The sequence below is a fragment of the Protopterus annectens genome, chromosome 10.part0 (genome assembly GCF_019279795.1).
Source record: "Protopterus annectens isolate FY-2018-M chromosome 10.part0, PAN1.0, whole genome shotgun sequence".
Taxonomy (NCBI): Eukaryota; Metazoa; Chordata; order Ceratodontiformes; family Protopteridae; genus Protopterus; species Protopterus annectens.
The window spans coordinates 1,695,119,911-1,695,146,467 of NC_056744.1; the positions used below are offsets into that span (position 1 = coordinate 1,695,119,911).

General features: G+C 41.4%; 1 protein-coding gene across 2 annotated transcripts in view; it reads right to left on the reverse strand.

The window, feature by feature from the left end:
• LOC122813916 overlaps nt 1-26,557 on the reverse strand; it is a 230,048-nt gene that overhangs the window by 72,001 nt on the left and 131,490 nt on the right. For both annotated transcript variants that reach the window (XM_044086461.1, XM_044086460.1), the window contains one exon: nt 18,331-18,657. In XM_044086461.1, the coding sequence (XP_043942396.1) occupies nt 18,331-18,657 (327 nt within the window). The remainder of the gene's footprint in view (nt 1-18,330; nt 18,658-26,557) is intronic.

The window sequence follows — 26,557 nt, forward strand, 5'->3', positions numbered from 1 at the left end:
CATTGTCTTGCAAAGATGACTGCAAGTCTCCAACAAATGTAATGAGCTTCTGAAAATACTGTAATCCTGTCTTTTATTACAAATACTGTCAATATGCATTTCAATACCTGAGGCTTATACATTATCTAGTTATGTAAATAGTCTCTGCATGGCAACAACAAAAAGGCTTTCAATGTTGGTAATTCTTTAACAGTATGCTTAAGCCATGGTGGTGCAGCATTACTGTTGTTGCCTCACAACAAGAGGTTCTCTTGTTCGATTCTCGGCTGGAGCACCTTTTTTGTGGAGTCTGCATGTACTCTCTGTGGTTGAGTGGCGTTCAAAAGACAAGCGTAAAATGGGTGTGACTTCTCTGAAGGTTGGGCATCGACCTGGCACCTCAGCACCCGTAAAAAAAAATCTACTGCCAATCATTAGCAGACCAGAGTTCCACTGTGGGGACCCCTAACCAGGAAAAGCTGAAAGAAGAAGAACATGCTTATTAAAGCTTACTTTCATCTTACAATCTCCAGCAAGCTTACCTGATGGTCATTAAAGCATTGCTACTTAAACACAGAGCAAAAGGGCACTGCGATAGCATGCATTTTCTGAATAATAAGACACATAAATCAACAGTATAAAAACATGACAGAAAACCAGAACATTCTGCAAAATCCAGGACAGATGAAAAGCCACCGTCGTACTCGTGTCTACCTTGGATGGGGGAATACTCTGCACATTTACACTGCATAACTGCTCCTTGCCTTGCCTGGACACATCCAGAGTCACTACATGGGGGAGTGGGGTGCAAAAAGTATGTCACAATTTGAAAAGTCTCTGATGGTGATGGCTCTGACACTCATACTTCTCAACCTCAGAGCAACAAATCTGGACAAAGCCATACATAGAAGTGGGACACAGGCCCAAAAATAAGGACAATTTTTAAATATTGCTCTTATAAACTTAGAAAGATAATAGAATAGTAGTAGGTCTTGCACGGATATGAATTTTCTGAAGGGTATGAAATCTGAAACTCAAATGTCTGCCATTATTTTCCAACTTCAGTCTTTAATGATTTGCCACTAATTTGTCAGAAAAACACATTTTTATGAAAAACAGACCAAAAATGTAATGCAAAAATATAAAATTGCCATACAATACTGTCAAAGAAGGGATACCTTTTTAATATTAGTACTCTTGATCAGCTGACAAAATAAAAGAATTTACATGCATTTCTGAAATAAAAGTAATCTATAACTCTGATCATTGCAGTTATTTATAATTGTAAACCATCCATGTTTTCTTCCAAAATTTCAATTTTGCGGAGGAATTATTAGGGGGAGAGCAACATTTTGAGCCAAAATTAGGGACAGTTGAGAGGTTTGGATATTCCTAATTCTATAAAGCAATTTATTTGCATGTACCTCTCAACTTCTTAATGCAGGAAATCTGGACAAGGCCAAATATATTGGGGGAACATACAAATAGTACTAAAATTTGCTCTTGTATAAACTTAAGACATTTGATAGAGTAACAGGTCTTGCTTTAGCATGCATTTTCCTGAAGGTTATGACTTCTGAAACTCAATGTCTGTCATTATTTAGTGATTTCATTCCTAAATGATTTGCCAGAAAACCACAAATTTTATGAGGAACAAACCAAAAATAAGAAGCAAAAATCTATTCGTTCTGCAAAAATCTGGACATTTGAGAGGTATAGTTCAGCAGGGGCTATCTGAGTTTGCTGCCCTTACCCCCGCACAAAATCATGATCGAATGGAGCCTCCCCCCCTGCAGCCATTCCAATGCCCCATTCCTTGATTATTTCAACCCATTTACCATAAACACTGTAATGTGAATACTGCTTTACTTCTGCAATGATTTGGATTTGAAAGTTTTATTTTGCATTTTACAGCACAAATACTAATAGATATCTGCTAAACAAAGCAATGAAGTCTCACAGTGAAAATGGACTTAGCATTAAAAAGTACAGTTTTGTACCTACCATAAATGTAGATGTTCGAAGATCCACATTGCTGCAGTCCTGACACTAGGGTAGTCCGCTGTCCCAGTCGGCCCGAATACCAAAGTATAAGGCTGACGTCGGTCAAGGTGCATTAGTCTGACGTCAGGACGTCAGGGTACAAATGCGCATGACCGACGTCATTTCCTCGGTCTTTTCTTGCCCCAGATGTCAGAAGACCCTAAAAAGATAAGGCCAAACCAAAAAACAACAACAACACACCAAACACCCCTGTACCAAATATATGTACAATATATACAAAGACAGAAAGGTACAATCCCACCCACACAACCACCCCTAAACACAGAGGGAAGGAGGAGGGTAAATTGACTGCAGCAATGTGGATCTTGAACATCTACATTTATGGTAGGTACAAAACTGTACTATGTTCTTCATCTCACATTGCTGCAGTCCTGACACTTGGGTAGAATCCCAAAGCAGAGGTAAGGGAGGATGGCAAATCACAAAGAAGCAGGAGCTGACAACATGCCCTGTAAAATAGCAGTGGCAAAACCAGCCCTAGATTTAGAGTAGAGAGGAAGGTGGTAATGCTTAGAGAAGGTATGCACTGAACTCCAAGTAGCTGCCTCCAAAATATCCTTAGTTGCCACCCCCCTTAGAAATGCTGTTGAAGTGGCAGTAGCCCTAGTGGAATGAGGCCTAATCCCAGCTGGAATCTCTTTGCCATGATGGGAGTAACAGAAAGTAATGCAAAACCAATCCACTTCGAAATAGTTTGTTTTGACACAGGCTTACCCTGAGAACTCAATGCAAAAGAAACAAACAACTGCTGAGACTGCCTAAAATCCTTAGTCCTGCTTAAATAATAACGTAATTGCCTGTGTACATCTAAAGTGTGCAAAATCTTTTCCCCCTTATTTTGGGATTTGCATAAAAGTAGGCAAATGAATAGGTTGGTTTAAAGCCACACTAGAAACCACTTTAGGCATAAAGGAAGGATTAGTACGTAAAGATACCCTATCCTTATGAAAAATCAGGAAAGGCTCAACCGCCATAAGGGCCTGCAATTCAGACACCCTTCTTGCAGAGGTAATGGCTAACAAAAAGCAGTCTTCCATGACAAATATTTCAATTCAGCAGTAGCTGCAGGCTCAAAAGGTTGTAGAGTGAGTTTCTCCAACACAAAATTGAGGTCCCAAGCAGGAGTAGGAGCTCTACGTGGGGTCTTATATTCTTTGCCCTCTAAGAAATTGCTTGAACAAAGGATGAGAAAACAATGGTGGGTCACAATCATAGTGAGCTGAAATTGCTGCAGCATGAATCTTAATGGAAGAGAAAGACAAACCTTTGTCCAATAACTCAGTAAGATATTGAAGAGCCACACTCAAATTTGGCTCAGAAACATCCAAATCCTTTGCTGCACACCAAAATAAAAATCTCTTCCATTTTCCTGCATACACTTTCCTTGTACTAGGTCTTCTGGCTTCCATAATCACATTCAAAACTTGTTGAGGAAGCTGAGACCTGCTATGGTTCAAAACAGAATATGCCAGGCTGTTAGATGAAGAGAGTGAAGCTTGACATTGAGTAGATGCCCGTCCTTCTGAGACAATAGGTGTGGAATCAAAGGTAAGGGCCATGGAGGCTTCCTTACCAGACTCCTCAGCAATGGGTACCAGTGCTGCCGAGGCCAATCTGGAGCTATTAAAATCATCCTTGGCTTGTCTTGTCTGACCTTTAGGAGTACCTTTGGGAGGAGAGGCAGAGGTGGAAAGGCATACACATGAAGATTTTTCCAACTGAAAGAAAGAGCATCCACTTTCCAGGCTGTGTGATGAAACCTTTTTGTGCAAAACTTTGGCAGCTGGTGGTTTAGTGGAGAAGTGAACAGATCTATGTCTGGAGTTCCCCATGACACTGTCAATGTTTGAAATACATGAAGATCCAGTTTCCACTCGTCGGGATCCATGATTTGCCTGCTTAACACATCTGCTAAGGAGTTCTGTGCTCCTGGCAGAAACCTTGCTTGAAGATTCAGTTGCAAGCTTAACGCAGTCTCCCACAAAATCATTGCTTGCCTGCATAGAGGATAAGAATGTGTTCCCCCTTGTTTGTTGATGTACCACATGACAGTTGTGTTGTCTGTTAGAATCAACACCTGCCCTGGAAGAAGTAAATCCTTGAAAGCCAGTAATGCAAACTGGACTGCTAACATCTCCTTCATGTTGATATGTAGATGCTGCAGTCTGGCAGGCCACTTGTCTTGTATCCACTTTCCATTCAGATGAGCTCCCAAGCTGTGTCTGAGGCATCTGTCGTTAGAATCTGACTCGCCTCTGGCCGGGTCACAGAGAGTCCCTTGTTTAGGTGACATTCCTGAGCCCACCACAAAAATTCCTTTTGAATGCAAGGTATTATTTGAATGACAGTGTCCAAATCCTGGCAGTGCTGTGTCCATACATTTTGAGATACCATTCTAGCTTCCTCATATGCAGTTTGGCATTGGGAAGTACCAGAATACAAGATGCCATGAACCCTAAGGCTTGAAGGACTGTCCTTGCAGTCAGCCCGGACTGATGAGATAGTTGATGGAAGTAAAGAGAAAGATTCTTTTGTCGCTCCGGGGTTAAAAGGCCATCTGGGTGCTGTATTCAGTCTCACACCCAGAAAGCACATGTCTTGAGAGGGTACTAGACTGGACTTTATTTCGTTCACAGAATACCCTAGGCATCTTAGCACTGCTATCACATATTCCAAATGCTGAAGAAGCACGTCCCTTCCTTGAGCCAGAATCAGGCAATCGTCCAAATAAGGATAGATTTGTATTCCTTTTAGCCTGAAGAAAGCTATCACTGGAGCCAGAACCTTTGTGAATACTCTGGGCGCAGTAGATAAGCCAAAGGGCAACGCAGAGAACTGATAATGAGAATTCCCAGCTCGAAAACGCAGAAACTTCCTGCAAATTAGTCTGATAGGAACATGAAGGTAAGCTTCCTTGAGATCCAAAGTTACCATCCAGTGATCTTTGCCCAGCAGAGGTAAAAGCTGTTGTAACGTCAACATTTTGAACTTGGGAATGTCCAGATAAGTGTTGAGGATAGACAGATCCAAAATTGGTCTCCACGTGTTCCCCTTTTTTGGTACTAGGAACAGGCGAGAATAAAATCCTAGGCCCCTTTCTGGCACAAGAACCGACTGAATGGCCCCTATTTGGAGCAACAGAGAAATTTTCTTGTGAGCCTCTTTCCTTTGTTGAGGAGGAATGTCTGGCATGCCTTTGAAAGGAGGCAAGGTATGGAAATAAAACCTGTAACCGTGGTGAATGATATCCAATACCCATCTGTCTTGGGTAATTAAACTCCAGTTTTCTTTGAAAAGTGCCAACCTTCCTCCCAAAGGTGCTGCCAGACGAGAAGATTCTGGCAGCTGAAAAGGCAGGTCATTGGGTCTGTTTACGAAAGGACTGACCCCTGCCCTCACCAGAAGACTGAGCAGGTGAACTCCCTGTTCTAGGCCTAAAAGAACCTTGAGCTCTGCCTCTACCACGCCTAGACCTACCCCTAGACTGGGAATCATAAGCAGGATATGTCCACCCCTTGGTAGGCCAATTTCTACTAAACTTTGGAGGCTGAACCTGCAAAAAATCTTTAACAGTCTGCATAGACTTAGCCTTGTCTTCCATTTTCTTTAGAACTGCTTCCACAGGCGAACCAAACAACACATCAGATTGTAAAGGAGCATCTAAAATCCTTGTTTTCACATGCTCAGCTAAATTCTGATCCCTCAACCAGGCGTGCCTGCGAAGAACCGAACCAGTGGCAGCCACCCTCGAAGAGGCCTGCACAGCATCAAAACCACATTGCAAAGAATGCTTACCCACCTGTTCAGAAACATGAACTAAATCCTGCAACTCTTTACACTCAATACCTTCCGCCAAAGCATCTACCTTAGACTTTAATTGTGAAAGGAGATAATTTTGGTATTTCAACATGTGAAACTGGCAATTCAAAGCTCTCATGGCCAAAGTGGAAGAAGTATACACTTTCTTTCCCCATCTATCCAAAGCCCTTGCCTCTTTATCTGGAGGGACAGGATTTTTAACAACAGAAGCCTTAACACCTTTAGGCCCCTGTGAAACAGTTTCTGGGTCTGCCCTAGGACTCTTTAAAAAGATACTTATGAGCTTCAGGCACCCTATAATATCTATCCGGTTTAACTGGAGCAGGAGGCAAAGAATCAGGATTCAGAGAAGCCTCTGCAAAAACATCCTCCACCACATCTAGAACAGGAGGTATAGCTAAAGGCCTATGCTGGGGTAGAAACAAAAATCCTTTTCCTGGAATCAGAGAAATCCTGACCTTCCCATTTAAAATGCTCCCTCATGGAATGAAGAGTCTCTGAAAATGAAAAATCCTCAGGAGGAGAAGCAGAAGGAGTAGAATCATCTACATCAGAATCAGAGTAAGGGAATACTCCTGCAAGTCTTCAGCCAAGACTCAGAAGCATCCGAACACTGCTCAAAACTCCCAAGCTCAGGTTCCACCCTAGGCCTTTTATCAGGAGGGGGCATAGAACCTCTAATCATTGTAATCAAATCTTCTGCCATCTTAAGCATATGCTTCTTAGGTACAGACCCTGAAGAACTAGGGGTAACACCTGAAACAAAACCTGGCCTGCCCCTGGGAGAAGCCTTGGAAACAGCAGGGGAGGGCCTAACCACCTTAGGAAGGGAGGGAAGAACAGCTACCTGAGAAGCCCCTTCCGCCTGGCCTACCTCCTGAGAGGTCACATCTTGCAGTAATGAAATCTCATCCTGGGATTCCAAAGAAATTTCCGGGTGAACCCCTGGCTCCACCGAGCCCTCTAAAGAACCGACGTCCGCGTCCGACGGTTCTTCCAGCCTAGGCTTTGCTCTTTTCTCCTTGCCCTTTTTTGACGAAGCTGGCCGGAGCATCCGACGGCATTTTATAATTACACCGCTTCCCAAAACTAACCTGGCACAATCTAATCTTGTCTTTGTAGTGCCTTTGTTAAATCTAGCACAAGAGCGAGAGCCAAGAACGTCGTGCTCAGGCCCTAAGCAAGGTATACACAAGGTATGGTAATCCCTATGAGGTATCTGTTTCCCACAAGAAATACAGTTATTCACTTTTTCTGACATCCGGTAAAATACTGAGGCAAGAAAACCAAAATATTCCCCAACGGGGTACTTAGCCAACTTGGATTCGGTCTGAAACTCCGACTTCGGAAAATCTCAGAACGCCAACCTGCACTTGCAAAACTGCTTCTGCATCGGACCATGCGGCAAAAAAGACTGAGGAAATGACGTCGGTCATGCGCATTTGTACCCTGACGTCCTGACGTCAGACTAATGCGCCTTGACCGACGTCAGCCTTATACTTTGGTATTCGGGCCGACTGGGACAGCGGACTACCCTAGTGTCAGGACTGCAGCAATGTGAGATGAAGAACATCTTCTCTGTCCTTGAAACTCACATTCATTGAAACAGCATTTAAACCCACATTCAAAGAAAATACATTTTGCCAGTGGCAGATAAAGATTAACTTTGGGCTGTTTTCAGATCATAGGCCCCTTGCACATGAAACATACACGCACTCTTTGAAACACCTTCCTGATGGTATTAAATTATATTCCCTGTACAATACAGTACAGTTGGTAGTCGGCGTTATTCCTTGTACAATACAGTACAGTTGTTAGACGGCATTTTAAATTTATTGTTTGAACATTTTTCCGGTAAACAATGAAACAAAATGCATGCACCACAAAATTGCCCAGTTCAGAACATTTCCATCATAAAAGTCTACTCAAGCTTCTACAGTCCATCAGTATCAGTAAATATGCACAATCTCTGAAGACTTAAAAGTCATCTAAATAATTCCACATTAAATAAATCTATAACTAATGAAGAGGTTGCGGCTAGCAAACAACTTAATTTTATACTTCATTGTTTCATCTACAAATAAAGTGCCTGTTGGCCTTGAGGAATAAATTGCCTATGTTGCATTAAAAAATTATACGCTAGTAATATTGCAATAGGGAATGGATGGCAAACTGATAATAGGTTCATAGTTACTAGATATCTTCACCAAAAAGGACTGCAGCATCCACCCCCTTTATAACACAGTACAGTGTCAGCAATGCATCTACCTACTGTGGGAGTAGAACCCACAGCCTTCTGCATCAAAAGCAAGTACACTACCTGTTGTGCTATTAACAATGCAAGCTGACTCAGCATAAGCAGCACTAGACTTTTGTTCCCCTACAGCTCTCAGCTTCTTGTAAAATCTACTCGACACTCAGCTGTATCTCTGAACTTTGCAGCACAAGAAATCTGGAAAAAGCCAACATTTATTGGGGGGGGGGGCAAAAGCCCAAGAACCAGGGACACATTTTAAACATTGCTTGTATAATGTTGGAAAGTTGCTAGAATAAAACGCTGTGTTACCACCATACAGTTCACTGCCAAGTATTGAACCCAGGACCCTGTGCAAAACAATCAGAACAACATACCACTATGCCAAATCATCTGTTGTGTGAAAAAGAGAAAGACTAAAATGTCTACCATTTATTGAATTCAGTTCTCGCCATAGCTGTCAACCCCTTGGCACAAAACACCTGAACAAAGCCAATGATGGGGGAATACAGCCCCCAAACATATTCAGTGATTCAGTTCTCACTACAGCTCTTAACCTCTTAGCAAAAAACATGTGGACAAAGCCAGTAATGGGGGAATACAGCCCCCAGACATTCAGTGAATTCAGTTCTTACCACAGCTTTCAACCTTAGCACAAAAAACCTGGACGAAGCCAATAATGGGGGAATACAGTCCCAAAAATAGGGACAAATTTCAAATATCCATGTAATAAACTTAGAAAATTGCTAGAATAAAAGGTTTTGTGTTACCATATACTTTCTGAAGAATATGAAATTCAAATGCCTCTTATTTTTATATAATTAACATTTAACCAGGAAAGTCTGACTTGTAACAAAAGCCAATTTTCAGCAGAGGCCCAGGGAGAAATACTCCAAACATATATCTTCGTAAGATGGGAGAATATGCAGACTCCACACAAAAGGCACCCCAGCCAAGAATCAAACCAGAGAACCTGTAGCTGTCAGGAAACAATGCTACCAGTGCACCACTGCACTACTGACTGTGCAAGCACATTTTATGAGGAAGAGAACAGAACAAATCTGAGGCAAAAATCTGCAATTTTTTTACAAATGGTGGTGGATAGGAAATTCAGGCCCTTGCCACCTGCTCCCTAGGTACAGGGTTCAAGCCTGAGTTATTCTCTACCCACCACCATGTGTTGTCTCTAGCCATCAGTATGTAGCAACTGGGGTGTTACACACACACACACACACACACACACACACACACACACACACACACACACAGCTATAGGTTGAGCAGGTACTATGATTTATTAGGTGCAGACTGGGTCTCCTCCACTACTACTTTAGTGCACACTGTACTTGCAGAAGTTGGAAATGAATATTGTTTCCTGGAGCAGTACATGTCTGGTCCTTCTTTGTACTCTAAGTACATAAAACTGCTCCGAGTGGCAGAGCTGATAGTTTCACCAACATTTCATCAACAAATCAAACTTGCATGTATACATTTTCTGAGTTTATGCCATGCTATTACTTTTGTTTAGGGAGACCTGCTGTATTTCCAAGTATTTAAAATACATTATGCTACCTACATGAACTGTACTACTCATCTTTTGTATTTGTTTGCAGTTAATCTCTTTTTTTCTACATGAAAACATGCTTTGATAGGTGATAAATGTTCAATGTGGCTTCTACACTAACTGCCAGCTGGGTTGAGACTTCTAAGAACTGAACATTTTTTTCCTTAAATGCAGTTGGCTGCTACTGGGTTTTGCTGATCTGAGTGAATTAACTTGTAGCATAACACCCCCCACACACACACACCCCCCACACACACACTGCAGTGATCACCACCTCCTGTCTCCAGAACGGGATGCCATGCATGTGATCCTGTACTCTGCAGCTGTGGTCTCCTGCCGTTTCCCCGATCGGTCCTCCATACTGGCCCATGGGAAATGCGTACTCAGTGCCCGATCGGTCCTCCATACTAGCCCGTGCATGCTGTGGTCTCAGTCTCCAGTGAGATGTGAAGAGGCTGGAGCCTCCTGCTACTCGTCCACCCTGCGGGCGATGATGTCCGGTGACCTTCCAGTTTGTGCGGTCGTCACCACACAGATCTCTGGGTTGGAAGGGTGGAGTTATCTCCCTTCTTTATTCGGACTGCCTAACTGAGCAATCTGGAGCTCAGGAATGCCTGAGCATGCGTGCTTGGAGTTCTGGTCTGCCTAACACAGCAGTCAGGAACTAAGCATGCATGCGCGAAGTCCGAGATTTTTTTTATTTTTATATGTTCTACGGATTTTTTTTTATTTTTATATGTTCTACGCTGGGGGGACTGGGGACTTTATTTTATGCGGGTGGGGGACCCATTTTACAGGTGGGAGGGCTGCAGTCCCGCAGTCCTAAAGCACAAGCTGCCCCTGGTGTCATCTATAGTAGCAGCTCACAAAAATGTCTCAGACAACATGAGAATATGTACAGACCCAAGAGATTTGAACAAAGCAGTGAAGAGACTGCATCATCCAATGCATACAGTCAAAGAGGCTGCATCTCTAATACCGAATGCCACTGTTTTTTCTGTATTGGATGCAAAAAGTTCATTTTGGCAAGTGATGCTTGATCGCAAATCCTCATTACTACCTACTTTCAAGTACCCTATTTGGCAGATACAGATTCCTGAGGATGCCATCTGGAATAAATTCTGCAAGTGAAGTCTTCTAGCATGCAATGAAGCAAATTTTTTCAGGTTATCCTGTACCATAATAGTAGATGATTTACTGGTTGGAGGCAATGGTGAAGCAGAGCGTGACAGAAACCTTAAGAAAGTTCTAGACAGAGCACGTGAAGTCAGCTTAAAGCTCAATCTGCTGAAGTGCAAATTCAGACTACCAGAGTTACATATGTAGGTCATTTATTTACCATCACTGACTTATGACCAGACATGTCCAAGCAAGCAGCTGTTCTTGAGATGTCAGTACCAGATAAAATTCAAGCTCTACATAGTTTCCTTGGCATGGTCAACTATTTAGGCAAGTTCATACCAGACTTCAGCAAGTTGACAGCACCTTGAAGAGAGCTGATGTGAAAAAATGGCAAAGGGTCTTGGTTGGAACAGCACCAGAAGGCATTTGGAGACCTTAAGCAGAAAACTGCCACCCCATTTACATTACTATACTATGATGTCAATAAACCAGTCACTCTTCCCTGTGATGCTTCAAAATTTGGTCTTTGTGCAGGTCTTCTTCAGGAAGGCAGACCAGTAGCCTGTGCATCTAGAACACTTACCAAAACTGAAATGCAGTATACTCAAACTGAGAAAGAACTTTTGGCAACAGTATCTGCATGTTCAAAGTTTTGTGATTATATCTATGGTCGAGCTATTCAGACTGAAACTGATCACCATCCTCTAGTTACTATCTAAAGAAGCCTATGCATTCAGCTCCAGCAAGATTACAAAGAATGATGCTCATATTGCACAACTACAACTTCAAAATGGTCTATACAAAAGGAAAAATTCTTTATCTGGCTGATACATTATCTAGCTTGCCCAGAAATACAATGGAACAGCTTGACTCAGAGAATTTTGACTTTGACGTAATGACAGCGTGAAACTTTTCTACCATGAGACTTGATGAGCTGAGAGATCATACAAAGACTGATCCAATTTTGCAAAAGCTCAACCACTACATTAATGTTGGATGGCCATGAAACCAATCGACTTATCACCTGAAGCGCAATCTATTTTCCTTACAGAAATTATATATATATATATATATATATATATATATATATATATATATATACATATATACATATATATATATCTATCTATATATATATATATATATATATATATATATATATATATCTATATATATATCTATATATCTATATATATATATATATATATATATATATATATATATATATATATATATATATATATATATCTATATATATCTATATATATATATATATATATATATATATATATATATATATATATATATATATATATATATATAGTCATTTGGCTGACAAAAAGTATAGGTTCCAGGTTTTGCCTTGAATACTTTTTGTCAGCCAAATGAACTGTCGACCAAATGAATGTCAGTCGTATGAACTGTCGATCAAATGACATGAACCCATATATGTATATATATATATGTATATATGTATATATATATATATATATATATATATATATATATACACACACACATATACACATATACACACACACACACACACACACACACACACACACACACACACACACACACACACACACACACACACACATATTCTCAGCTAAAGTGCCTTCTGTGTGGAGATGAAGGTTGTGCGTCAGACCTGGCAAGTCGACACGTAAAAATCTTCTACCAATCTTTGGCGGACCGGAGTTCCGCTGTGGCGACCCCTAATCAGGAAGAGATGAAAAGACACAACAATATAAATATATATATACATATATATATATATATATATATATATATATATATATATATATATATATATATATATATATATATATATATATATATATATACATACATACATACATACACATACATACATACATACATACACACACAATTATAAATATACACACATATATTATATACACACACATATATACACACACACACACACACACATATATATATATATATATATATATATATATATATATATATATATATACACACACACACATATACGGGTGCACCTAGAGCTCAACTCAAACCTCTGAAAGGCATAACATTTCTCCTACTGGGTTAAGCACACCTCCTTCAACATGTTTTCCCAAGACTATTAGATTGGATTAGACAGGCATCACTTATTCTTTTAGTGATTATTTTCAGATTAAGCAATTCTCTGGCGGCAACTCCAACACAGAAATTGGCATGTCATAATTACTGGTTGTCTAAAGCAATAGTATGTGCAGGCCAACAGGTGTTGGTCTGCCTTTTTGTTATGACTGGAAATAGCAGGAGAGGGGATATCACTATTAATATCCATAGCATAAATGTGCATTAATGGTGTGCATTCTTAGGTAGGTAACACTTGTTTTTTGGCAGAATGATGGTACATACGGCAACTGTTATCAATTGTTCAGTGGTTGAAATTCTTTAGATGGAGTAATTTTTTTACATACTTTCTCTTTTACAGTTTCTTAATATTTTGATCAAAATCTTCATTAAAAGTGACACCCAAACTGATTTCCTTCTGAAGGAAGTGGTAAATTTGGGATTTATAGGATACGATTATCTACTTCTTAGCTTACTTAGCACAAGTTGTTTTCTGCACAGTAATGTCTAGTAACCATCTCATTTAACTGAATATAATACTCTGTGTATTTCAAACAAACTTTGCAAACCAACGGACTAATATAGAAGTTCAGACAGCTGGTCTTCCTTCTGTTGTGACTCTCACAGCACTAGGTATCGTTAAGCGTTACGGTAAATGCTTGCTGCTCACAGATAATGAGCTTTACTTAGTATATACAAAGACATTATGTTTTGAGAGATGCAAGCATTTAACTAACATGGTGTCCTCAATCCGACAAAAGGGCACAGACAGTGGTTATCACACATTCCAAAGCGGTCTACACTAACCCACTGCATAATGTCTTATGGTGTGGCTGTAAAAAGTTATTGCCAAAGCCTCCTAGACCCAGGAAGACTAGGTCTCAGTACACCACATCACCATCTGGAATACTTCCAACTAAGAGTCACCAGGATTTAAATAATTTCAGATCCAGTACACCAGACTACTCTACAAATAAAAATGTTTTACTGATTGATGACTCTACACTCAAAATACCATCTGTCCTCTCTGGACAAAGGGTGATGGAGAATTGTCTTTCAGATGTCAAGATCTCTGACATCTCGGGAGACCTTAAGGTATTTTCAGCTGGCAAATATCACTATGTGGGAGTGAATGACTCTGAGGGATATGCAGAGAGGCATGTCAGAATGCTCCATGCAAATCACAAATGCAGGGAAGATTCTGGTCCTGAGTGGAATCCTTCCTTCCTACGGATGATGACAATGTGCAAAGACAAGATAAGTAGCATCAACAATTGGCTAAATATTTGGTACCAGATCCAATGTGTGTCAACATAAGATGAGATGATAGACAGTCCTACATGCTCTGCCACAGACAGCCTGCAGCTCTTGTTCCAAGCCTTCAACATACTGGCTAAAGCTTTCCTTTAGCCATAATGTCTTTTTAGACAGAGTTCAGCTAATGGCCATACCAACATAACTAACATCTCAAATCCCAAACAGGATCCAATAAGGTGACTCTGCTCAATGCCAGAGGTCTCAACAACAAGTTGCCCAACATTGAGGCCCTCCTACCTTTGAAGCACCTCCGTGTTTGAGTAATTACTGAAATTTGTCTTAAATGTTAAGAAAGCACTCTGTCCATAGCTAGGTTTTGCATCCATTATGTCTTCAGATTCTGTGGCAATCATTATGTCTTCAGATTCTGTGGCAACAGTGATGGTATCTCCATATTTGTTAGGGACCACATCACCTCTAGATAGATTTCCAGGCACCCATAAACATCTATCATGTTTTAGTCTGTTACACAACTCCCTCTGTCTCCCCAAATAATCATGTAAGGTTCTTAAATCTAATCATTGAACTACCTATAAACAAAAACTTAATTATTTTGGGAGACTAACTACCCATGAATCTATACCTCAAATGTAGGATACATCTAAAAGTTCTTGGTTTCATAAACAAAAGCTCCCTGGAGCAGATTATGAAACACACTAGATGGCCTAATATTCTCAACTTGGTCCTTACAAATATAGCTTTTTATGCACTATTCCTTGGTATTTCCTTCCCTGGTTAAGTCCACTCATTCACTAGTCATCTTAATAACTAAAACCTCTAAACATGACAATATCTCAGAATTCAATGATTATAACTGTACAAATCTTCCCAAAAGTTTGAAGATTCACTTATTCTAGTTTAATGTCAGACTCCTCCTGAGCAGGAAGCTAAACAAAAGACAAGTAATCTCCGTGGTATCCCCGAAGTCTCAACAACCCACTAAAGTGTAGTGGGTCCAAAAACAAAACAGTGTAAGAAACTTCTCTGTGTGGAAGATTTTCAGTCCATATATTTCTAGTTAATCACTGTATATTAATCAGATCAGACACTAGTAGTAGAAGTAGCGAACGTAAACTCGTCTTGAGTCAAAACAAAACAAAAAGTAATAATAGAAAATATATAATTGTACAGCATTACTAAGTATTCAAAAGTAATCCAAGCAAGACAGGCGGTCTGTTTCCAGTCGAAAATCCTTTATTAAATACACAGAGAGTTCAAAGCACACCTATATAAATGTATACAACTGACAGTATATCAGATCTAAATATAATAGAAAGTTTAAAATAAAACCACCCCAGTGGTCCAACAGAGTAAACTTTGCAACAAAAAAAAAAAAACTCCTTAAAATATAAATCAGATCCAAGGACCCTCAAATCAAGGATGACATTAGAAAACTGACTACAACTTAAAAAAATAATAGGACTATTAAGGCAGTCCATGAACTTGAGGACAACAACAAATCTTTCTTTAGTTATGTGTTATGAAAGAAAGAAATAATACCAAACACTGTTCAGAACTTATTCAAGATGGCACCACTAACTCTGACTCAGTCGACATTGCAAATATACTAGCCAACAAACTGAGCCCCAACTTCACTCTGGAAATGATGACTCAAACCTCCTTAGCCCTGAATCCCTCAGCCCCACCCCCATCACCAAGGTTCACATACTAAAGGTACTTTGAACGACTAAAATACTTCCTGCATGGTACTTGATAATATACATTGCTGTTTAATAAGCAGTACCATGCAAGTACTTGTGGAGCAACTCAAACTATAACGATAGATAGGGGTCTTTTTATAATGCATTGAGAATACTATTTAGAAAGATGGATAGCAAACTGATGAAGCACCTGCTACCCGCAGTGTATGGGTTCTGTCCTTCAGCCACACAGCATGAAGGTAAACAATGGTGTTCTCCATTGGGACTTCTTTTGTTTAGTATCTACTTTTCTGATTTCCAGACTATCAACCAAGACCTCTGGCTAACCAGGTTTGTAGATGACTGGGAACTGTGAATCATTGGCAAGTGACCGTTTGATACACAAAGCCATGTGAAAAGAATGCTGATGTGCTAGTAATGGGCATAAATGAAATCCTAACAAGTGTAACATTATTCTGTTTGGTAAATATTCCCTCCTTGCAGTATATGGCATCAATACCCCACTTTAAAATGAGAAAGTAGAGAATGTAGATAGAGATCTTGGTACTTCTGTTAACAATCCCTTCTCAGAGAATGTAGATAGAGATCTTGGTACTTCTGTTAACAACCCCTTCTCAGAGAATGTAGATAGAGATCTTGGTACTTCTGTTAACAATCCCTTCTCAGAGAATGTAGATAGAGATCTTGGTACTTCTGTTAACAATCCCTTCTCAGAGAATGTAGATAGAGATCTTGGTACTTCTGTTAACAACCCCTTCTCAGAGAATGTAGATAGAGATCTTGGTACTTCTGTTAACAACCCCTTCTCAGAGAATGTAGATAGAGATCTTGGTACTTCTGTTAACAACCCCTTCTCATAGAGATCTTGGTACTTCTGTTAACAACCCCTTCTCAGAGAATGTAGATAGAGATCTTGGTACTTCTGTTAACAATCCCTTCTCCTTTGATTATCATGCAACAGAAATCAGGAAGCATTTCTACTTAGCACAGCTGATCGACAAGGGGATACCTTCCAGATCCAAACAGGTCACTTTCCCATTATATTCAGCACTGATTATGCCAATTATTGAATACAACTGCGGTGGTGGTGCTGCGGTAGCGTTGTCGTCTCACAGCAAGACGTTGTCCGTCCGATTCTCAGCTAAAGCGTCTTCTGTGTGGAGACATGCGTGAATGGGCATACCTTCGTTGAAGGTTGTGTGTCAGGGCTGGCAACTCGGCACGTAAAAATCTTCTGCCAATCATTAGCGGACTGGAGTTCCGCTGTGGCGACCCCTAACCGGGAAAAGCCGAAAGAAACAACAACAATGTCCTCTCTGGAATGTACCCTACTAGCCTTGTCTAACATAACCCCAGAGGCTACTAACTAAGGAAGTCACCTGTTTAAAAACCCTAAGCTACCAGAAAAGACTGGAAGCAATGTCCCTTTATTCAGTATCTTACAGACGTCTGAGGAGAGACTTGTGCCTTGCCTTTTAAGCCATTAGGAACTTGGTGGTCCTTGATCTTTTGAATCTCCATGAACGGAATAGTCCACAAGGGATCTAAATCTCCACCAAGTAAATAAAACAATGTAGAGAGAGAGTTTCATTACACAACACCTTTCCCATCTCTGGAATTGACTTCCACTGGAAATTAAGCAGTGTAATACATTATCTGCCTTAAACCAAGAACCAGACGTTTGCCCAGGTATTCATAACTTCAACCCTGGTCTGACTGGCCTGGCACTCTTCGACAAAGTAGGTTCAGTATGAGGGTGGGTACTGGTAGGTGTAAATGGTCACAAGAGCCAATTGCCTTGTATTTCCTATTACCTGAGGACCCTTTGCAGCAAACCCTTGATAAATAGGGTCCTGCAATAAGTAAAGAAATTGTATTTGGCTACAACTGCTATGCTACACTATTTTCAGCCACCAGTCAGAAATTGTGTATATAAAAGACACAGCTTAATTTATGCATCAGAGTTTTTAATGGGGAGACTGTTTTATATTAAATAGTCTTCCAGTCAAAAGTCATCAAATGTCTAACTAATTTTAACAATGAAATCAATGAGGCATGCAAGTAAGGAAGCTGTCACCTTAACCTGACATCCAGAGATCTCAAGGTTACTACAGGTTGAGGCATTTAATGTTTTTTGTACGGAATGAGTTTGTTTTGACATGTTATTTTCTAGTACCTCAGTTCTAAGTATGTTTATTTCAACATGTTGGGAGTTGACAAGGTTTGCCTTGATATAAAGCCATTGATCAGTTTTGGGCAAATGAACAGAACAAATTAAGAAAAAACAAAAATAAAAGTAATTAAAAATAAGCACATTACTGTATATAATTTAGACTGCTGGTACTTTATTAACTGAAATGTTTCTTATGTCAGCTGCAAACCCAAGGTTTCACTTTCCAAAATGAAAGACATGCAATAACAAAAATTAAAAGTGGACTTACTGATAGAACTCCATTAGCTTTGTGTTTTCCATGTTCTGAGGTGTCACCTGACACTGATTCCTCAGTGGTTGTCAGATAGTCTGTGTCATCATCTCTCTCTTCCAGAATGTCTACTTCTTTTTTGATTTCCAAGTTAGTATCAGGCACTGCTGAGTGGATTTCTGTAACACCAGTTTTAATGCATTCAAGATTTTCTTTTATCTCTTTCAGAATTTCTGATGCTTTGCTGTTAAGTTGTTGAATGAGTTTTTGTTCCTTGTCATGGAGAAACTGGTGCAGTTTTACAAACTCTTCTGCAATGTATTTTTCCAAATTAACAGCATGTTCCTGGGAAACAAGTAATACAGATAAGAACAAGTTAACTTGCTACACATTATCACACCACAATACCAATTATGTCCATATATTTACCTTGCATGACAGAATAAATAAACTTAACCTCCCCAGAGACAGAGGAGCTGACTGCAAAACTGGCGACATGGTTAAGGGGAGGGTTTACCCTAATGGTTAAGGTCTTTACCTCACAGATACAAGCTAAAGGATTTGATTCAGACCTCTAGTTATTGGCTAGGCTTATAAACATCTGCAGACTGGTAGCTTAGTATTTACCTATGAACCCAGGAACTATGAATCTAACTTAGCCCATCAATGGGGCTGGAAGAGAGAAATGTGAAGCCACCATAATACTCTCTGGAGGAGTGAGAGTGGAGACTCAAGTACACAGATGACCCTTAGTCTATATCAATAATTAGTGTAATATAAGAGCTGTGTTTTCAGAGGGAGGTGAAGCTGGATCTGAAAAAAAGGATACGGTAATCCCCACACTGTCTGTCTCTATGCCAAACTGACTGACTCCTGGTAGTCTCTGATGATTAAACTGGTTTTCAGGAATTATGGTGAGCAAAGAGGCCAAATTCCTAGAAGGAAGAAGTTTTCTGCTGCAAGGGAAAATGTGGGCCCAATCCCCTAGGCAGACCTGTATCTGTTCATTATACAAAAGTTGGGAGGAACCATGGTGGCTAGGCCATATCCAGGGTCACAACAGTAGAGGAAAGTGACACCAATTAGGTTATGCCATCAGACACAATGGGCCACATTACAAAAGACTTGTGTAGGTCTGTTTATAGAGGTAGGCCTTACCCTGAATTGAGTTACTTGGACCGAGAACAGATCTTTCAGAATCTGGTCACCGGTGTAGGGCTGTTTATAGATAGGTCTTACTTACTTTGGTGTAAGTCACTCACTCTGGGAGCAAGTCTTTTGGAATCTGATCCACAGTGCAAGCCTGTTTACAAATAGGCCTTACACCGGCGTAAGTTACTTGTACTGAGAACCAGTCTTTCAGAATCAGGACAGACGTGTACCAGGCTAATTCACTTGGAGAGCAAGTCTGTAGGAATCAGGCCCAATAGGTTAAGCAGTGCTGCCAAATACAAAGCTTAATTCTACAATGTGAAAATCAGTGAATGCAAACACTGCAGCAGTTGTGCAGTGATTTAGTCTCAGCATCCAATAAGAAAGTATACTTGTGTAAAATCTAACCACTTGAGATGATAAACATCTCTTCACTGTTGCAGTATGCTTTAAATAAGGGATCTCCTGCAAAGTAAAGCCCAGCGTCTGGGCAGTATACCTTAGTCTTTAGTTCTTATACACATCATACGTCACATGTATGCTCCCCACACAAGGAGTAGGGCATAAAGGTGACGTATGAACACACACTCAGAACTGAAAATGCCCCAGAAGGAGAATGCCCACAGGGACAATGAAAACATGCACATCCAGGGGAAGATGATAAGCCCCTTGGCTAGAAAGGCTAGACAAGGATAAGGCTGAAGGGGGTAGCAGGGAGGGAACGAATACTACAACAGTGACGAGAAGGCCATTTACAGTCATGGTAAGATTTTACACAATTGTTCTATGTCCTTCCATCTCACTACTGAAATATTCTTTAGTACAGGCGTGCAAGAGGAAGGTACAGAAGAGCCCTTTACAAATCCATGCAGGATAGCCCTGGCAAAGCCTGCCTGGCCCTTGAAATAACATCATACTGGTAATTTATAATACTTAGTGAAAGTCTGAAGAGAGGACCAAGTAGCAACCTCAAGGATGGAACTGGCATCCAGGCTCTTAAAAAAAACACCAGAGGAGGCAAATGCCCTAGTAGACTGCAACTTTACTGATGAGGAAATATATTTTCAGTGAAAAGAATAAGAAAAAAATTACCATAGAAATCCAGGAGGAGATTATTTTGCTTAGACTCAATGTCCTGAGATGAAAGGAAAAAAAAATCTGCTCAGATTTGTGAATAACTTTAGTTTTATCCAAAAATTATCTGAGCTGTCTATGCAAATCCAAGGTGTGAAGAACCTTCTCAATGGTAGAATGCAAAGAAGAAAAAAAGAAAGGAAGATGAATAGACTGATTAGGGGACGACTTACTGACCGCCTTGGTCATAAAAGAAGGATTCGTACTAAAACTCCTGTATCTGTGGAAAACTAAGAAAGGAGGAACAGCCATGAGAGCCTAAAGCTCAGACACTCTCTTGGCTGAGCTGAGAGCTGAAAGAACAATTTCCAAGTACAGTGTGGTAAGGAAGCTGAAGAAGAAAAATAGACTCAAAAGGAGCCTAATTCAAATTTAAGTACAAAATTGTGTCCCAGGAAGGAGGAATAGGATTTCTAGGAGGCCTGATATGAAGCCCACCTTTAAGGAATTGCTTCACCTCAAACCTAGAGGTCAGAGCAGGAGTCAAAGGCAAACGTTGCTGATGGGTGAGCTTTGACTGAAGAATATGCCAACCCAGCATGAAGCAGATCACAAAAATAAGAGAGAACCAGAGCAGCCTCCATAGATAGGGGATCCTGATGGCGAGAATAGCACCAGACAGAAAATCTAGTCAATTTGGACATGCATGATTTCCTGGTAGTGGGTTTCCTGGCCTCCTGCAGAACCCAAAGCATGTACTCAGAAAACGTGCCTAAAAGGGATCAAAAGCCTATCACCCACAGTATCATCTGAAGAGTGGACAAGTGAGGATGGATGGGTGACCCCATGTCTTGTGTGAGAAGATCCACTCAGTGAGGTAACTTGTCGTGATTCCCCATGGCCCAGTGAGAAAGAAGAGGGAACCAGTGCTGCCTGGGCCAAAAGGGAGTCACCAGGAAGATTTTGGGATCTTGTGCAAGACTCATGGTACCAGAGGAAGGGGAGGGAAGGAATGCAGAAAAAACACTTCCAAAGAAAAGACAGGGTGTCCACTTTCCAAGTCAGAAGACTTCTGGGACTCTGGAACAAAAAAAAAAGGAAGTTATCTGATCAGAGGGGAGGCAAAAATATCTTTGAGGAATATCCCACGAAAGGACAATTCCTAGGGACACATCTCTGGGAAACATCCATTTGTGAGCTTGTGTGCTGGACCTGATCAAGGTGTCTGCCACTAGATGTGCTATGAGAAAATGTAAACCATCTGAATAGTCACTTGATACTGGATAGCTAGATCCCAGACCTGAAAAGCTAGTCTGCAAAGAAGATAGGTCGTTCTGCACCCTTGCTTGTTGAAATGCCACATCATTGGCGTGTTGTCTGTGAAATTTGAGGGGCCAAGGATGAATGAGGGAATAAAAAGCCTGAAAAGCCAGAAGCAGAGCCCTCATCTCCATTATACTGCTGTAGTCTAACCTCTGATGAGGAGGCCAGAGACCGTGAAACTTGAGGATGCCACAGACTGATCCCACCCCCTGACTGAGGCATCTGTAAAGAGCTCCTGAGTTGGAAATGGAACTTGAAAAGAAGCCCCAGATTGGGTGTAAGTCAATGAATCCACCACTGAAGCTTGAGATTGGGAGGGAAAGATGCCAGGAAATTCATGGGGTGGCAATGCTGAAACCACAGTTACCAGAGGTAACACAAAAGCTTCCTCATATGCAGCTTACTGAGGGGGAGCATGGGAATGGTGGAAGGTATAATCCTGAGAACTCTTGAGAAATTCCCTGGCCATCACAGCCACCAGAGAAAGAAGGTATTAGAACAAGGCATTTAGAGGAAGAGCTTTAGGAGCATGGGGACTATCTGAAGTCGCAGCCAAGGAAAATATCATCATGAGAAGGTGTCAGGACTGATTTCTGGAAGTTTATGGTGAATCTCACACTGCTACAGTGAAGTAGTAAACCTGAAATCCTGAAGCAGAGTACTGGGGGTAAGAGATTCTCTAAGCAAATCATCTAGACAGAGAAAGATCTGAATTCCTCAAGCCCTCAGAAAGCAATGACAGGAACAGGGCATTTGGAGAATACCCTTGGGGCATTAGAAAGTACAAAAGGCAAAGCAGAGAACTGAAAATGCAAGGAAGAGAGAGAGAAAAGCACAGTTGTGTACACTTACCATAAATGTAGATGTTAGAGTGCATTCACTGTTGCAGTCCTAACTAATGGGTTATCCGGCTCCCAGTAGCCCCTCGATCAGCCAGAATACCAAAGGTAAGTAAAAATGACATCGGCTGTCATCAGTTGTAAAGGACGTCAGGACGTCCAATACAAAAGGAGGCAGCCAACGTCACTTTCTCAGTCTTTCTTGCCATAACAGTCAGAAGCTCCCAGAAAACAAGGCTTAAACCAAAAGCAATTTTGGCAAATATCAAATTTAGCCTGTACCTCAGGAAAAGAGAAAAGGAGAGGAGCAAAAAAGGGGGAAGGAGGGAGGGAAACCAGGACTGCAACAGTGACTACACTCGAACATCTACATTTATGGTAAGTGTACATAACTGTATTATGTTCATCGTGTTTCACTGTTGCAGTCCTAACTAATGGGTTGATTACCAAAGCCCAAAGAAAAGGGAGGAGGAACCAACAGAATCAAGGGTTGGAGATAATGCCCTGCAGAACAGCAGTGGCAAACCCTGCCCTGGCTCTGGAAAACAAAGGCAAATTATAATGCTTTGTGAAAGTGTGAACAGAAGACCAGATGGCAGCTTCCAAAATGTCTTTAGTAGGGACAACCCTTAAAAAGGCTGCAGAAGTGGAAGCTGCTCTAAGTTGAGTGGGTCCTAAGTTGAGGAGGAACCTTGCCATGAAAGGAATAACAAAAAGTAATGCAATGTGCAATCCATTTAGAAATGGTTTCCTTAGAAATAGCCTTGCCCTGGGCTCCAGAGGCAAAACTGACCAACAACTGTGCTGATTGCCAAAGGTCTTTAATCCTGTCCAGGTAAAATCTAAGCTGTCTGTGCACATCAAAAAATGTAGGATCCTTTCACCTCTATTTCGAGGATTAGGAAGGAAGGTAGGAAGGTGTATGGACTGATTTAAGAGTCAGGCTAGAAACCACCTTAGGCATAAAGGAGGGGTTGGTTCTCAGAGAGACCCTATCTGCATGGAAAATAAGAAAAGGCTCCACGGCCATCAAAGCTTGCAGCTCCGAAACCCTCCTAGCTGAAGTTATAGCCAAGAGAAGGCAGTCTTCCAAGAGAGAAACTTTAAATCTGCAGTGGCAGCTGGCTCAAAAGGAGGAAGAGTGAATTTCTCCAGAACAAAATTAAGATCCCAGGCTGGAGTAGGTGCCCTTCTGGGAGGCCTTAAGTTGCAAGCATCTCTGAGAAACATTTTCATCAGGGGATGAGAGAAAATGGGTTGCTCAAAAGAACAATGAGCAGAAATGGCTGAAGCATGGATCTTGATAGAGGAAAAAGAAAGAACACCCTGAAGCAAATCAGCCAGGTATTCCAGGATCAAAGGAAGGGTAGGCTGAGAAGAATATTCCCCTCTGCCCTGTATCCAATGAGAGAATCTTTCCCATTTGCCAGCGTAGGACTTCCTAGTGCTAGGCCTCCTGGCCTCCCCTCAGCACGTCAACCACCTGCTGGGAAATGGAATAAGAAAAGGATGGAGTCATACAATGAGCCATGCTGCCAAATGGAGAGACTGAAGATGAGGATGTAGAATGTTTCCCCCTTCCTGAACTAAAAGATCTGGTTTCAGAGGAAGATGCCAAAGAGGAAACTGGGAGAGACTACAAAGCAGTGGATACCAATGCTGTCTGGGCCAGTCCGGAGCTATGAGAACAGTCCTTGGTCGTTCATCCCTGATCTTCAATAATACTCTGGGGAGAAGAGGAGGGAAGGCATAAAGTGACAGCAGCGTCCAAGGGAAGGACAGACCATCCACTTTCCAGGCTCTGCTGTGATGCTGTCTGGTGCAAAAAAGAGGTAGAAGATGGTTGTCTGGGTGTCTGGGGAGGAGAAAAGATACACCTGAGGTGTGCCACAATGTTGAATGATGCTGTAAACAACTGCTCTGTTCAGCTGCCACTCATGAGGATCCAGGGTCTGTCTGCTCAGCTGGTCTGCCAAAACATTGAGCCTTCCTGGAAGAAACTGAGCTAGGAGATGCAGGCCCAGGGATGCTGCCATGGACCAGAGATTCATGCTCTGCCTGCACAGGGGGTAAGAATGCATCCCTCCCTGCTTGTTGATGTACCACATGACTGTGGTGTTGTCTGTTCTGACGAGCAGGGTTCCTGGAGAAAGAAGATGCTTGAAAGCTAGTAAGACCTGCTGAACTGCTATTAACTCCTTTGATTTATGTGCAGTTGCATCTGCTGGGCATTCCAAAGTCCCAGTATGCATCTACCTTCCAGGTGAGTTTCACAGGTGTAGTCCGAAGTATCTGCGGTAAGAACTTGAGTGGCAGGAGGTGGTCGAAAAGACATGCCTTTGTTTTGTAGACAGGCTGTTGCCCACCATAGAAACTCTGTCTGCAGACATGGAAGCAGAGAAATCATCATATCCAGGTCCTGTGTGTGTTGACACCAAATGTTCTTGAGGTACCATTGCAATTTCTTCATATGCAGTCTTGCATATGGAATCATGAGAATGCAAGAGGCCATGTATCCCAGAGCTTGCAGTTATTTCCTTGCAGGGAGCTGGGACAGGCTTGCCAAGTCCTTGCAGTAAACTGAAAGAGCTGTCTGCTTCTCCTGGGTGAGATATATCATCTGGGCGGCTGTGTTCAGACTTGCTCCCAGGAATGTTATCTCCTTGGATGGCACCATTTTTGATTTTTCCTCGTTGAGAGTGTAACCCAGGGAAGAGAGAAGAGTCTTTACAAATTCTAAATCCTTTAACAGCTGTTCCTGAGAATTTGCTTGAATTAGACAGTCATCCAAGTATGGAAAATTCTGAATTTTCTTCTGCCTGCAAAAAGCAATGACTGGAGCCAGGCACTTTGGCTTATCTACTGCTCCCAGAGTTTTCACAAAGGGCAGCACAGAGAATTGATAATGTTGCTTGCCCACCCTGAAACAAAGGTATTGCCAGCAACTTTCCCTGATAGGGATATGCAGAGAAGCCTCTTTGAGATCCAAGGTTACCAGCCAGGAATCCTTTTCTAACATTGGCAGCAACTGATGCAGAGTGAGCATTTTGAACTTTGGAATTACCAAGAAAGAGTTCAGAATGGATAGATCTAGGATAGGATACCAGATGCCTTCTTTTTTTGGAACTAGGAAAAGTCTGGAATAGAAACCCTGGCCTACCTGCTGAGCAGGAACTGAATCTATTGCTCCCAGATGCCCTTTGGTTAGGAGGAGCATCCGGGAATCCTTTGGGAACTGGAAAGGTGTGGAAAGAAAACTTGTGCCCTAGGGATACAGTTCTGAGTACCCATTTGTCATCCATGATAGTGGCCCAGACATTGCAAAAAGGGCCATCCTTCCCCCTAAAGGACTCTCCAGGCAGGCAAGAACAGGCAGAAGTTGGATAAAGTCATTGAGAGGAAGACTGTTATGGCAAGAAAGACTGAGTAAGTGACATTGGCTGCCTCTTTTTGTATCGGACGTCCTGACAACCGATGACAGCCGATGTCATTTTTACTTACCTTTGGTATTCTGGCCGATCGAGGGTTACCGGCAGTCAGATAACCCATTACTTAGGACTGCAACAGTGAAACAAAAATTTCCTAAAGAGGATGGACAAGGATGTGAAGGTTTGCATCCTTGAGATCAAAAGAAGACCTGGGATAAAAGTAGGGTTGCCACCCCTCTGTTTTTTTTTCCGGACTATCTGGAAATCAAACTGATTCAATGGTAGTCCGGAAAACACTGTACAAACTCCGGTATTCTGTTTCAAAAAAGGAAACAAACTACTGGAGTTTGTAAATTGGCTGATTTACTATGCTTTTTACAGAAAAGCATAGTAAATCAGCTGAAAACAGGCAGCAGGAATGGAAAAAGA